Source organism: Macaca fascicularis, chromosome 15, assembly GCF_037993035.2.
Source record: "Macaca fascicularis isolate 582-1 chromosome 15, T2T-MFA8v1.1".
Classification (NCBI taxonomy): Eukaryota; Metazoa; Chordata; class Mammalia; order Primates; family Cercopithecidae; genus Macaca; species Macaca fascicularis.
The window spans coordinates 79,273,195-79,289,473 of NC_088389.1; the positions used below are offsets into that span (position 1 = coordinate 79,273,195).

The window sequence follows — 16,279 nt, forward strand, 5'->3', positions numbered from 1 at the left end:
ATCAATCTCATTTTAGGAAATTATTTATGATGAAAATTCTCCTCTGCCATTTCTGGAAAAAAACTTTTATCCAGTTATTGATTTTTCTTTTTCATGCAGCACATTTCCATAGGTGATGCGGTAGGTCATGCAAGGTTTCCTATCTGGAATAGGTTATGACTATTTTCTTTTTTTTTTTCTTTTTCTTTTTTTTTTTTTTTTTTTTTTGAGACGGAGTCTCGCTCTGTCGCCCAGGCTGGAGTGCAGTGGCGGGATCTCGGCTCACTGCAAGCTCTGCCTCCCGGGTTCACGCCATTCTCCTGCCTCAGCCTCCCGAGTAGCTGGGACTACAGGCGCCCACCACCTCGCCCGGCTAGTTTTTTGTATTTTTTTAGTAGAGACAGGGTTTCACCGCGTTAGCTAGGATGGTCTCGATCTCCTGACCTTGTGATCCGCCCGTCTCGGCCTCCCAAAGTGCTGGGATTACAGGCTTGAGCCACCGCGCCCGGCCAGGTTATGACTATTTTCCTGAGCTGAGAGATAAACCCCATCTTGTCAATGCTAGTGAGAATTAGCCCATGAAGAGCTGATTCTAGGAGCCCAAAGGTGACATAACATAATGTGCCCATTTAGAAAAACCCTGTACCCTGCTTGGGGTGTGCATGGTGACCTCTTCCCATCAGATTCTTGGGAGGAATAGCAGAGTTAGTCATTGAGCAGACACAGTGAGGAGCCAGCCACCTTGGTTTGAACTCCAGTTCTGCCTCTGACTAGCTGTGTGCCCTTGGGCAAGTTATTTAACTTCTCTGTAACTCAGTTTCCTCCTTTGTAAAATAGGAAAGATATTGGTATCTGTCACGGGCTGTTTAGTGTATTCAATGGAATGCTATTTGTAGGGCATGTAGAACAGTGCTTGCCACATCATTAGTTCTCTGTAGGCATTTGCCAAATAAGTTGCTATCAGTTGTTCATTTTTTCTTGCAGCCATCAAAATTTTAGACAGCTTTCAGTGGTTCAGTCATAAGACCTTGAATTATCTTTCCTATATTTTCTTTCCTCAAAAAGAAGCCTATTTATCATGTGCCATATCTTCAGGTCCTGGTATACCTATCTATAAGATATCATGGGAACCGATTTTCTATTCATCAGCTTCTCATTGAGCAAAAGTTATCCCAAAGCTGTATAATTATAGCCTCTGTATTTACAGAGTTCTGTCCTTTGTACAATGAGAAGGAAATCGTATGGCATGATACTTAACTCATTTCCTTCCAATAGGCCAGATTTCATTTGGGTTCATAGCTGTTGAGCAGACTTGAAAAAAATTCTACCTGGGGTCCATAGGTGTTCAGCAGACTAAAAAAATTATCTTTCCAATATATTGATAAAAATCTACAAAAGCATTTACTCTATTAATTTTTTAATTCTAGTGAAACACTCTTAGGCCATCCTTTGGGAGTCACTTGGGGGTCAGAAGATAATGGCATGCCCTAGCTCCTCCTGCGTAACCAAATCTCTGGTTTACTGGTAGGCATTTGCTATTTAATCTAAGGTGCATAACTGTTTGGGAAAGGTATCTAAATCTTCCACCTTTTCTTTGCATCCTGGATTTTAAACTGACTTATGTAATCCCACTTATACAGTCTAGTATTTAATAGGAGTAATGGTACATGGATTTATACTTACAACAGATGGAATTTAAAGGATTCTATGAACATTCTACTTTAAATTTATTCCTGTAAATTATTCATAATTTGGGGTGATTGTTTCTATTGTGGTAAAGAACCAAATATTCAGGAAAATAATATGCCAGACAATACTGTAATGTAGAATATATCATTGTAAGGATCATTTTTACCTTGAATTACTGTCACATCAGTGGCATTAATTTTATGTCTTCCAGTCCTTTTTCCCTTAATTTCATTGCGTTCTCAAATTCTCTTGCCCTCTCATATTTCTCTTATCTCTTGCCTTTTTCCCTTCTTGGATGGCTGGAGTTTAATTTTTTTTTTTCATTTTACTGGTTTTCCTCTCCTCCCCTTGGATATTTTTCTAATATTGTTGGATGCTTTCATGCACCAGAGGGTAGAAACTCGGCTGTACTGACCCAATAGCTGGATATAAATTAGCACTGATTCTCTCTGCCTAGCAAAAACTGCTGAATCCAGCCAGGCCACAAGATGGGATCCAGGAGTATATCCAAGTTGTTCTCTAGCCAGCATGCAGCATCTATTCTGTGCACCAGTATTTTCCATCTCCATTTTTTAAAGACAGTGCTGCCATTTTGTCCTCTGTGTGCTGAGGACTCTCCTGATGGCTCTTTTGCAGGATGTAAGTCCTCCTACTTTACTGAAGCAATGAAGGGAATTGCAAGAGTCAAGACCACACCTATGGGGCTTCCTCCCCACAGAGACACTATAAGCCAGAGTAGTTGAAGCTGTGGAATTAGAACACTAAAATGGAAAGAATCATAAGTGTCAGTACCAAAGGCAACAAGAGTGAGGAAGATTAACAGAGCACTTTAAATAGATATTTAATTCAACTTAGCAGCATTTGTTGAACACATACGGAGTGCCCATTTACTCTGCTGGGTGCTGAAATTAACAAAATGAGTACAATGACTCTTTGCCCTAAAGGGCAGAAAACAAGTAGGTTAAGGTACATTTGATGAGATGAGCACAACAACAAAAGTGTATAGTTGGAACAGACACACAGGAGGAAAGTGACTTAACATTAGGGATGGGGGCATTTAGGAATGCTGCTTGGAGGAGGGAACCTCAACAGGGTTCTGAAAGACTCAGTAAATTAGGAGACATAGTAAAATTCCAACACAAAATCACAGTATTTGCAAGATTGAGAGGTGTTGTATTTTCACTTTGTGTTTAAAATGATTACCTTGATAACGATGAGAAAGATAGGTGAAAGGTACTGGGGGTAGACAGGTGGTAAGAAGGATGAGGGAAGAAGAGTGCAAATAAGACCATTGCAGTAGTCTAGGCAAAGCCTCAGACTAAGGCCAGGGCAGTGGAAATGAGGCAGAAAAGGTGGAATTGAGGACATTTAGGGGTGGAATTAAACTTTGTGACTGGTTGGATTGTGAGTGTGGCTTACAGAAGCATCAGCATCACCTTAGTGTCCCCCTCTCTCCCCTCGCCCTGTGGACCTTAGTCACATGTAATATAACCAAGCTCCTGTTTCTATGAAAGAAACCAACGGGCCTATCTGTACATAGCACCTCATAAATCCTTTTTTAAAAAAAGTAGAGGAAGATAATGGAATATTTTGCCACTTCTAAGGCTGGGTAATAAATGTGTTTGTAACCCCCAGCCCAGAATTGATAGGATTTGATCAGAAAGTACCTTTTGCTTGATTTTGTAAATATAATCTTTCAATTTATAGACTTGCAAAAATGTACCCAAGATGATAGATGTCATTAATGAAAATGTTAGTTTCCTAACTCCCCTATCCACCTGCTCCCCCAAAAATTAAGAACATGTTTTAGAAATACTCTATTAGAAGAGCTTAAACAGATTATCTGAAATTAGAAATGAATTCCAGCTGTTGCATGGATGGTTTCAGATATTCTATGTTCCTTGCTATTCAAATCATATTTTTTCACTATCTTTAACAATATTATTTTTCCCTTCAAACTACAGCTGAAAAAGGGACCAGAGAAAATGTTGAATATTCAGCTCGTTGATGCATGTGGAGGCAATAATAGTGACAATAGTGACAACTAATATTTATTGAATATTTACCATGTGCCTGCCAGACACTGGGCTAAGCATTTTATACAGATTAACTTATTTATCTTCCACATCAATCCTATAAGATAAGAACTTTTATTATAACCATATTACAAATAAGGACATTGAAGTTTAGAGTAGCTAAATGATTTACCCTAGACCACACGGGTAACTGATGGAGCTGGGTTCACACCCAGGATTGTTGGACCCCAGGAGCCACTCTTTTAACCACTGGACAATACCACTTTCCTGAACAGCTGAAGTCCCTTTTGAGCTTCCCTTTCAAAAACCAAAACCTAATGATCTTTATGTTATCTCTTTCTCTGAGTTGTAATTCTTTAAATAATACCAATGTAACTGACATCAGGTCTCAATGCACCTGATGTTAGATTATACAAAAGAATATAAATGACATTCACAGACTTCCTTTCGCATGACATCATCGGTCATTATTTTTGTCATTCTCTTTTTACCTGTTTCTTCTCCAATATAAACTTGTGAAAAGGATATTAGAAACAAGGTTCAAATCCTGGGTGGTCACTTGTGACATATTGTCTTAGTCTGAACAACTCATCACTTACTAGATTTTGGCCCAATCATAGAGTGATGGGTTCTATATGTGTGAGCTTGAGCACTTCCAATGTTCCAGGCATAGCACAAAGCTCCTTACAACAACATATTGAGGGAGGTACTAGGATGAGCCCCATTTTACAGATGAGGAAACTAAGGTTTTGAAAGGCTATCTTACTACAAAGTCCCACTGGTAATAAAAAGCAAAGTCTGGATTAGATCCCATATCTATTGACTCCAAAATTTCCACTGTGCTACAAGATCTCCTTGTTCTGCATTATAATGATAAGGTCTGTTGATACCAAAGTTCACTCTGATTTTTGAAGATCAGAAGAGTACTATGTATGGAGCTTCCTGACCAGTTTGAAGGAAAACCAACTGATGCACTAAAGTCATAATAATACCTACAATATAGTTAGTGAATATTATCTGTCAGTTACAGGTTAAGCACCTGTAATTCTCACCACTATTCTAGAATACAACTAGTATTTTTCTCATTTATGTAAGGGTAAGAACTAAGTCTCAAAGATATTAGGTAACTTGCCCATGGCTAACAAGTGGTAGACCCAGTTGTCAAGTCAAGGTCTGTAAGTCTCCAAACTATGCACACACCCCTCATGCTTTATCATCACTTATCTCCTGGACTTTGTGAAAAAGAAAAAAAATATTCTAACAAAGTGTCAGTGTTTACAATTATCTTAAGATTGTTATTGAGATTTTTAATTACACAGTAAAAATGTGTCTGGAGTTGGTTCTTTCCAGTGGGTTCGTGGTCTCTCTGACTTCAAGAATGGAGTCACAGACCTTTCTGGTGAGTGTTACAGCTCTTAAAGATGGCACAGGCCCAAAGAGTGAACAGCAGCAAGATTTATTGTGAAAAGCTAAAGAACAAAGCTTCCACAGCGTGGAAGGGGACCCAAGTGGGTTGCTGCTGCTGGCTGGGTTGGTCAGCTTTTATTCCCTTATTTGTTCCCTCCCATGTTCCGTTTCTGTCCTATCAGAATGCCCTTTTTTCAATCCTCCCTGCCATTGGCTACTTTTAGGATCCTATTGATTGGTGCATTTTACAGAGTGCTGATTGGTGCATTTTTACAGAGCACTGATTGGTGCATTTTACAATCCCCTTGCTGGCTACAGAGTGCTGATTGGTGCTTTTTTGCAGAACGCTGATTGGTGCATTTTACAATCCCCTTGCTAGCTACAGAGCACTGATTGGTGTGTTTTACAGTGCTAGCTACAGAGTGCCGATTGGTGCATTTTACAATCTTCTTGCTAGACAGAAAAGTTCTCCAAGTTCCCACTCAACCCAGGAACTCCAGCTGGCTTCACCTCTCAAAAAGATACTTGTAAAAGGCAGATTGTTTTGGGTTGATTCTCTTGTCTAGGTTGCTTATTGTTTTTCTTTAAAAATCCTTTTCAGAAACCTGTATATTCTATCCTACACTCTCCCCCTCCCCAGCACACCTCAAAAGGACAGCAGCAGAACAGCACATCTAGGTCCTATTTTTCTTGCTTGATCATTCAGAGCATGTAAAATAAGGTGAAATATGGCCTGAATCAGCTCGTCACAGGACAGAAATCGGTAACCACTGATATTGCTAAGCAACACCACAGAGAAGCAAGGCTGAAAATGAGGTGGCAAATTTATAAGAAGTTGCAGAATCTGGGGACTCGCTTGGGCATTTCATTATGAACCATCTGCATGATCCACAGTAATGACCACACATTATTGTTCACTGTTTGAGGATGATAATTCTTACATAATTATATTGGCATCTCCCTCTGTGATGGTAACCTACCTTTCAGAACTTTCACCGTATTTTCCATAATCGAGATCTGTCCCTGTGAGATAATTGGGAATTGTTACATCTAATGGGCAACTTTCATTCCTCCACAAAGTAAAATTTAAAACAAAACCAAAAAAGTCACTGTTTTGGCTAGTGTGATACAGAGCTAGAGAGGTAGTAATATACATAAGGGAGGAGGTTTGTCATGGGATCATCACAGCTCAGTGACATGGGCTCCACCACGGTGGCATGAAAGCAAGTGTGATTCTCGTGATGGGCAGCATTTACAATCGGATTACAGGCTCATCTCAAACACCGACCACCGGGTTCTGGAATGTCTTCTCCATCTGTATGGCTTCTTAGAGAAATGTTATAGAGAAGAGGCACCAGGTGGTACCCAGAATGACATTCACAGGTGATGTATGGTTCTTCCAATTCTGGCTGCCTCTTGCTTCACTGATACAGCGAACAGTGCTAGATGATGTTAAATAATAGGCTCTTGAACTCCCTTACTTCTTTCCTCCTATCCCCAAAAAAACTAACCTTGGATTAGCCTCAGTTTGAATCCTAATCCAGTTGTGTTCAGAGTGCCTTGGTTATTCATTATGGGGAGTGTGCTGGTTGCAAGCCATGTTCCTATGCAGGTGAGTGCCTCCTGGGTCCTCTCAGCAAGACTAGGTCTTGCCACAGGCTATCAATAGACAGTGGCCAAGGCTACTTTCCAGGAGGCATCATGGGCTATTGGACTCCAGCCAGGTGCATGATGAGCTCTGGTGTATGCATGCAAGCTGTTTGTCCTAGTCGCATGTCATTTCTCTTTCTGCACCTCCTGAGTCCCTGCGTCAGGTAGGAGGGCCTGTGGCTCCTGGAGATGCTGCCCTATCCTCCTTAGGATGCTGCTGCTGAGTTCACCATCTCACCATCCTGTTGCTGTTAGTGCTAAAGACCATATTTTAGCAGGCTGGTTTCCATCTCCATTCTTTTCTGACTCTTCCTCAGTAAACTGTAAACATGGTTCTCTTTGTTTGGGCAGATGCCATTCCCTTCTGCTGCTTCCTCACTGTGCCTTGAGTTGCCACATCACTTGCTGTTATTCAGCTTTTCACTACTCTTCTTCCTTCTCTTCCACCATCATTAGCCTCATTTTTGTTATGTTCTGCCTAGTTCTTGTCCTTCAGTCTCGTTCATCATCCAAGGAAGCAGCTAAGAAGCGATCTAGACATTGCCACGTTGTCGAGAATGTGTGAGCTTTGTCCGATATGAACAGTTCCGATTCAACTGTGTACAAATAAAATGATAATTAAACAATATGAATGTATTTATTTGTACCTGATTCTGCAAGAGAAGAGGTGAGGAATAATGTCATCTGCCACAAGTAGATGTTTGACAGTTGGGATTGATACATGAAAATAAGTGTGTGCATACAGAGGTTTGCGTCCACAAAAACAGATCCATAAAGATGCAGTGATGTATTGTCACTGTGTAGAATATAGTTTACATCCAACTTTGCAACCACAGAGCCACCCACATTCTGTTTGCTGAGCAAATGGCAGAGAATGCCAGCTGCTTATTCCACTGCTTACCTCAGGGAAGGAAGAGAGGTCACAAAACAATTGTGGCTGTTGTTGGCTGATACGATTTGTTAATCTCCTCCAAGATTACTCACACATGCAAACACATATATGTGAAGCCACTATGAACATATGTTTTATATTTATGTGTTTTATATTTATGAAAGTATTTAGGTCATTTAAGAATTCCAAACTTGTGCAATGTCAAATATATAATACTGTTCTTAAAATACCAAAATATATATATATATACACACACATATATACACACATATTTTTTTCACTGATGGAAATCCCCAGAAGTCATGAAAAAAAATTTCTTTTTATTTACACAAAATTCAGTTTCTTTTTGAAGCACCTGCATCTTTTGTAATGTATCCAAGAAAAACCAGAATAGGCAGCTCTTCGTAGAAACATAAACATGTGATTTTTCTCCCCAAGATATAATTTTGTACTGGTGTATTAAAACAATTTTAGATAGAAACCTAGGCACATGAAAAAATATGCAAATGATGTATCATATAAATATGAAATACAAGAATATTTATTTTTGCATTTTAAGCTAGATCCTTCATCTTGCACACAAAACCCATCAATTTTAAGTTGATTCATATGAGGATTCCCAGCAGCTGGCCCAGTTAATGGGCCATGGGAGCATTCTGCAGAATCACAGGAATATCTCTTGAGTCTAATTAATGTCTTGAAGTTTATTGGGAGAGTGATGTTATGACCAGAAATTATATTTTTAAACTGCTCACAAAACTGCTTAAAACAATCTAGAATTTTCAGACAAACAAGGATAAAAGTTGCTATTTTAAAACTGAAGTAAGAAAACAGAAATGGTGTATCCCCACTCCTTCTCTCCCCTCGACTGCAGCTGCCACTCCCACCAGCTCACTCAAAACAGCTCACATTCTGCCAGGGGTCTCCATTACAGGGGAGTCCACTGATGATCCGTACACAGAGGAAGAGCTGCTGGTCCTTGCCCTGCCTCCTGCTGTTTACACAGCAGCCGCCAATGCCTTAGTCCTGGAGCTGTGGCTGCCCTGTCACCTATCTGAGCTGGTGGTCTTCCCTGGGAACATGCCTCCTTTTTCCTCCCAGAGCACTCTGTGTTGTCTGTCTAAAATCTAAGAAGAGAAAGGGAAGTTTAGAACGTGGTTTTTCATGTTAGATTTTCCTAGGTAGCCTTCCTTTTTCTCTAGGAAATGGTTCTGTTGGAGAAAAGCTGTGAAATGAACTTCTTGAACTGCTGTTCTGTGGCAAGGAATCACAATGCCTGCAAACTTCCTTGAGCCTGGACGTTGTCCTTGTTCAGTCCCTTTCTCTTGGATTGTCACCTGTATGAAAATTATAGGGTTACCATAGACCTGGGGTGAAGTTATCTTTGCCAAGTACTCTGTGTCATTGGATGTTAAGATAACTGTGCCCTATTCTGTAATGCAGGGCACACTCTACCCCCAGTAGCATAATATATTTAAAGTGATTTCTGAAAATGGGCCGTGAAAGCTGTCTGCCACATGGCCCATGTTTGCACATCTCCATATAGTTACGATTGCAAAATTTGACAGTATAACTCTGAATCTGATTAATTAAAAATGTGTAAAAACAAAGTTCTTGCATTATAGCTCGTTCCTTATCTTTGTGTCTTTTACTGTGATGTTGTAGAACTTGGATCATATGGAAAACTAAAATATTATGACACAATGACTGAAGAAGGTAAGAATGATTTTAGAATTGTATGCATTGGCTTTTTTTCATTTATGGTGTCTGTTGCTTGCCCATTTTTTATTATTTTTTTTTTCCTCTTTGCATGACTTCAGTGACATTGTGCGACTTACTATTCTTTCTGCATTTTTGTCTAGTTTTTGCCATTGTGTTTATTTTGAATTGGAGACGTGCAATACCATGGGTAATCATGTTGTTCCATTCAAGCAATTCAAACCATCATAATTATGTAACACACTCAGAGAAATGGTGTCAGTAATGTAAACACAAATACCCACTGTGCCAGTACCTTTCCCCCACATGCTCACAAAACATATAGAAACATTCATCCAATAATTTTCTAATATGTCCTTTATTTCAGAGGGGGATGTATGTTCTGGTGATTTTCTGATTTATGCAAAGGAATGAAAGATCTGAAGTAACTTCTATACCCAGAACCAGCTAGACACCTGATTCTGATGCAGAGGACTGTAGGCTCATGCCCTAGGTCCCTGCAGTCCCTATTGTATCAGATAAGAGCACTACTCTGAGAGGCTGGGTCCACCATTCCAGCCAGTGGCATTTTCTACATGAGGGTTCCCACTCCATGAGGACAGGCATATCATTTCAACCATTTTCTCTGAGTAGAGATTTATTTAAAGTGTATTTATTAATGAATTCCAGGCACTATCCCAGAACATAGCCTTGTCCCAGGAAGAATCTCATTTCTGATATAGGTTTGCCATGGAACAGCAATGTGAAGATTTTGAATTCTTGTAAAGGGAGCTGTCCTATTGCCTTAACCCCTATTTCATCCCATACATGCTGTGACTTTTTAATAATATACAATATTTGTAAGTTATGAAAAACATTTAAGGTTTTTACATGACTTTTACATGGATACTGACAAGAAATTGAAAGGTACCCTCGTAGAAGAATCAGCTCATTTTATTCTTCAGCATGAAAGAGATACTCCCAAATGTGTTGCATATCTTGGTTTCAGCTTCTAATATTTCTAAGCTGCCCTAGCTTGCCAGAGATCTCCTAGTTGCTTTGCATGCAAGAAGTGAAACATCTGACAACCCCGGGTAAGAGGAAGCCCCTTCCTAGCCCCTCTCCACTCTGACTTTTACACAACACATAGGCCCTTCTCTATTGCTAGCCCTGTGCTTTAAATTAACCACTGTGATTTCTAAAGCAGCAGGCCACTACTAGGATCTCAGACTGGGCCCTACCAACAGCTTAGGGAAATGCAGACCCATGGGCAGCAAGAGGTCCAATGGCAGAACCCTATGTGTAGGAATAAGTACCTGCTACCAAGGGGATAGAAGGAGCTATTTATACCTTTAAGGAAGTCTCCTGTCCCAGCTGTTATTTTATTCTTGGCTTAGGAAGGGGAGTTTGTTAGCATCTGCCTGACCTGTCAAGCCTTTTACTTTCTCTCTTTCCTCCATCCTGTCCATTACCTTCTATCATGAATGTCCTACCTCCTACGTACCTTCTGTTTCCCTGCCATCCCCTTCTCCTTTCCTTCCTATTCTCACATCCATCTGAGCAAATGTTGTCCAAGTGTTCCCTTTCTTTCCTCCCTATGCCAGACAATTCAAGATAAGATGAAGATGCAAAATTCTACTTCCAATCTGATTCTATCACTTGATAACAACTGGGCTTTGGAAGCAGGAAACCCCAGTCAAAATCCTGTCTGAAATGAGAACCATGACTGGTTCTGAGCAAAACTGTCAAATTGTGTTTGGGGGCCCTCTCTGGGTCACCCTTAACATGCTTTATCCTTCTCTTGATTTTCCCATCCCCTCACACATATCCCTTTGTGTCCCATTCTTAGTTGAAAATTTATCCCCATTACAGTGATAGGTAATAACTGCAAAGGCAGCATTTTAAAGGTGTGTTATATGAAATTCTGGTTTCATATGATGTCACTAGGAATTTTGCAACAAGGAAAAAAGAAAAAGAAAAATCAAACAGGCGAGATTGATTCCATAAATAAGTGGGAGAGCTTCTGAGTTGAGTTAAATAGGTCTCTTTATCATGTGACTTCTCAAGAGTTTTCAATATGCTGCGGTGTACTGCAGCATATAATAAATTGTAAAGAGGGATGGAGTAGACAGTGTTTCCCAGACTTTCTGATATGGAGCTTCTTGTGGAACCTTTGTGGAAATGCTGGTTAAAGTTAATCCTTCACCTAGAACAGGAACCTCTGAAAGATTTTTAAATCTTCTAAACATATAGCAATCCCTTTCAAGTACTAGAAAAAGAATATTTTGGAATAGCAGCTCTCCATCTAGCCACCTAAAGTCACATCCTTTGACAGCTACCTCAATGACAAGCCAAGTCTGGCTTAAACCTAATTCTGGTACTCTATCTAAAAGTCTCAAAGCCAGCTCAGTAACCTCAGATCTGGTAGAAGCCAGGCATGGCCTCTTCAAACTCTCAAGGACCTCTCCCCTCCCACTGGAACATAAGAATAACATATGTGATTTATGTCACTTTCATGTTGTACAATTTAAGGAAGTAGAATAAAGACAAAGATGTTTGGGGCAGTAACTGTGGCCTAGCTAGCCTTTGAGAAATACCCCCTCCATTTAAGCATTTGCACAATTTTAGAATTGTGACTAGCTTTTGAGCAGGGCTTTGTTGTGATTGCCCATGTGACAAGTCCTTATTTATAACTGTTTCCAGGGAATTCTCTGGATGTTGTGTGAGGTCAGTGACTTACAGCGAAGCCTGGGTCGTTTTTTTTATTGTTGTTGTTTTCCCTAAGTGGACCAAATGGAAAGATGCATTATATATGCCACCCTGTATCCAAAAAAGAAAGATGATTTCTAAATACAGAGAATTTTGCTACATATATTCAACTTATTATTTTTAAGCACCTATTGTGTACAAATTATTCTGCTAGGTGCTTTGGGGAAACAAGAGTAAAGGGCAGGCGATTTTAAAAATAGTTAAAATTAATCCACGATTTAAGATTTCTACTGTGGTAAACATTTGGATTTGTAACTAAAAGGGAATATTTTTCATCATTGTAAAGGTCTATTTCACTTATGTAATAGCACATTAGGAACTATCTAATGTACTATTTGCTATATTTAACCGTATTAATAAAGACTTTGGATTAAAAAATAACACACGCAATCACTGAGACACCAGGAAGAAAGTGGTAAGTACCATAGGTGTTCAGAAGATGACAGACGACAGGGGAGGAAAGTTTGCTTTCCATGGAAGTTGGGTGGGCGAGGTGTGGGAGGAGATTTTGTGGAGAAGGTGATCTTTGAACTGGGCCCTAAAGAATTAGTAAATATGAGGTAAATCAGGAAAGGAGGATGACCTACTAGGCTAAGAAAGGGGTGAAGGGATGGGCACACACCAACGTTCACTGGGTGCCTCCCACTTGCTGGGGGCAGTGCTGTGGGCTTATATATATTCTATATCATCTTTCCTCATAATGATCACAAAAGGTAGATTTTATTGATGAGGAGAAAAACAAGGCTCAAAGAGTTATTTTATTAGATGAGGAAACTAAGACTCAGAGAAGCAAACTAGTTTGTTCTGGGACTCAGAGGTGGTAAGTGGTGATGCAGACCCTGATCTCAGCACTGTGTCCCGCCAAAGCCCCGCCCTTTGGGCTTCACTGTAGCTTGTACAAGATGGGGAGTGGAACAGGGGCAGATGGAATTGGCTACAGCGTAGGGAGTGGGAAGAAAGCCTTGATGGAGACCATAGACTAAGAATGGGGGCATCATGATGGGACAACAATGAGCTATTGAAGAAAACATTTCTCCCTACATGAGCACTTTGCCTTGAAAAGGTTATTTTAAACCTGAAAAGGTATTATAATACGTTTACTCTCACACGCAAGACAAAATCATGATGTTTGAAAACTTTCTCCTTGTCCTCCGAGCCCTTTCCCCTCCCCTCTCTCCCTCAGCACTAAGGCACTCTAGAACCTCACTGGAGCAGCTCCCAGGGCCACACCCAACCTCCTTGCCCACCCCAAACCAATCCGAATTTTATCCACTTATTTATGTATTCTTTCATCAATACCCAGTATGTACCAGTGCTGGATTGGGGGCAGAGCGGAGGAGATTAAAAACAGTTCTCCTAAAGAACTCATGACCTTGTGGGAGACACAGGCATGAGATGAGGAGACCCTAGGTGCTGGAAGAGCCCAGTGGAAGGCATCTTTCTTAGCCTTGGGAAATGCGGGCAGGCAGAATTCATAAAGCCCACAGCACTGCGCCTGGCAGGCGATGTCTCCACTGCCATGTTCATGTGTCCCAAGATGACAACCTGTCCTACCTGCCACCTGTACTAATACATTCACATAGTAATAACTGAGCACCTCTGAATGAGAGACATTTTGCTAGGAATGATAAATTAGTGAATTTTACTCCTCCCAGGGACTTTGCCTCTGTAACAAGATGTTTCTGGGGACAAAAAAATGTCTTTTGGTAACTTCAGCTCTCCCTACACAGGCAGCAGTCACCTTATCTTCTCATACAGTGATACTGCATATTTTTGGAAGGGCAATCTCCAACTTTTAAAGTTAATAATGCATAGCTTGTTTCTCATCTGCAGATACCCAAATTTCATACCATTCTCATTCTGGAAAATTCTCAATAAATTGAACTTGGCTTTTTTCCTAAAATTACTCTGAATAATAATATAGAATGCTAGTTCAAAATTAGGCAAGTTTGTGTGATGGGACAGATGGATTAAAAGGAGAAAAGACCTTTCCACCAATGACAGTATATAGAATTAGTAAGTTTTGCTCTACAAAGGTAAATGTTTCACAGAGACATGTAGGTAGGTAGGTGGGTGGGTAGGTAGGTACGTAGGTAGACAGATATCCCAACTAATATCTTGCAATGAAGCAATATGTGGGGAAAGTTGTCTCCACTGTATTGTCCTAAACTGTCTGCCATTTAACCAAAGACATTTCCAGAAAAATAATTTCACCACTATTTAAAAAGTCAATCCTTGTTCATTTGTATAAGGGAGAAAACGGTAGAAAAGTTGTGATATCAAGGGAAAAAATTATAACAACCTTTTCCGTAATTAAATTAAGCCTACTGTTTCATGGCAACCAGCTGCCCCTTTACCAAGCTGAAAAACTAATAATGTCTTATGTGAATCATGGGGTCCTAAATTAGGCATGTGGCTGTTTTGAAAACCCCCATTATTTCAAAGAAACAAAAGTATCTTAAGGTCACATCATCCAGCCAATCATTTGATGTTCTTAGTTGCACTGAAATAGTCTAATTCTTTTCAAAGAAAAATTAAGTTTTGGAATACCATTCAGCAATGTTTTTCATTGCCCAGGATATATCCACTAAATAATGTTATTTTAAAATAAGTCCTTCTTGTTATCTGTGACCTTCATAGGACATTTTAATCCTTGCATGAATGGATGAGACTGTGTCATACACACTGATATATCAGGCAAAATAGCTTTAGCTATATGTAGCAGAAAATCCAAATTAACAGTGACTTAAATAAGATGAAAGTTTATTTTTCTCTCAAGTGTAAGAATTCCAGTAGCAGACAATACATGGCAGCTCTAGCAGCTTCACAATGATTCAAGACCCAGGCTCCTTCCATCCTTCCGCTCCACCATGCTAGTGTATGATTTGTAACCTCAAGGGCACCTCATGGTCCAAGATAGCGGCTCTGGAGGTCCAGCCATCACATCTGTATTCCTGGAAGGAGGAAAGGTCAAAGTGATTTTCTCTAGGTATTTTGTCTTCTTTTTAAGGCACTTTCCCTGAAGACCCTCTCAGTAAAATTTGCTCAAAACTCAGTCATATGACTACCTAGTTTCAAGGCAATTTGGAAATGTAGTTTGTTAAACTGGGTGAATTGCTGTCTCCAATAATTTAGGCATTATGTCATAAGGAAATGAAAATGGAATAGATATTGGATAGGCAACTTGCAGCCTCTCCTCAACAGGGAAATCTCACTTTCATGTAACTGTGTGTTGGTGGAGAAGACTGAGAATAGAGCAAGCTATAGGAGGGAGCTTGAGTGCTCATGTTAAATTTAAGTTGTCTATGAGACATCCAAATGGAGATGTTGAGAAAGTGGTGGGTGTAGGAGTATGGAGCATGAGATAGAGGTCAGGCAGAGCTGTAGATGTAAATTTGGGAGTCATAAAATGTACGTGTTATTTAAAGCTACAGAACTGGACTATAATACCTAGCTAATTGATAAGAGAAGGCCAAGAATTGAGCCCTGGGAACTCCAAAGTCTAGAGTCTGGGAAGAAAGGGGAGGCCCAGCAAGGGACACTGAGGTGGGAAGAAAACCAGGATAGAATGGTGTCTCTGGAGCTGAGTGAAGATCATGTTAAAAGAGGGCAGTGAAAAGGTGAGAGCATCAATGAATTGACCAGTAAGATCAAAGAACCATTGTAGTAGAAAGAGAAAAAAGAGTGATGGACAGAAAGTGGGATGCTTCAAACCGGGGGTTTTTTGACTTAATATCAAATCAGGATTTTGGAAGTGGTGCAGTTATTGCTAGTGATGAGGTGTAGGCTTGCCACAGGAGTGAGTGAATGAGGACGAAGGGAGCTGGGAGTGAGTAGGTGAAGGCACTAAGATAAGGAGCCAGGTGTTGCAGGGCTCACCTAAAAAAAGTCATCACAGATGGGGTTGTGAGGGGACAGAAGTAAGGACAGATAGGAAAATAATGAGCTAGGTTCTACAATCTTCAGGAATGAATGGAGGGAAACCAGGAAGTCAGCTTGGGTAGAAGGGGTTATTGGTTTGTGCTCCCAAGGAGGGAGGAAAAGTGGGCTAGAAGTAATAAGAAGGGGCAGGAGGGAGAGCAGGGTGTTTGGAGGAGCAGGCAGCTGCCACTTTTCAGGGGCTACAGGAGAAAAGGGGCCTTCAGGAAATAGTCAAGTT

At 40.3% G+C, this 16,279-nt stretch overlaps 1 protein-coding gene across 3 annotated transcripts in view; it reads left to right on the top strand.

The window, feature by feature from the left end:
• The window catches only part of SLC24A2 (solute carrier family 24 member 2), a 271,203-nt gene that overhangs the window by 182,509 nt on the left and 72,415 nt on the right, over positions 1–16,279 (top strand). For 2 of the 3 annotated variants that reach the window (XM_074017385.1, XM_015437107.4), the window contains exon 5: positions 9,319–9,369. The exons of the other annotated variant lie outside the window; for it this stretch is intronic. In XM_074017385.1, coding sequence (XP_073873486.1) covers positions 9,319–9,369 — 51 coding nt within the window. The remainder of the gene's footprint in view (positions 1–9,318; positions 9,370–16,279) is intronic. 3 annotated transcript variants of the gene reach the window in all.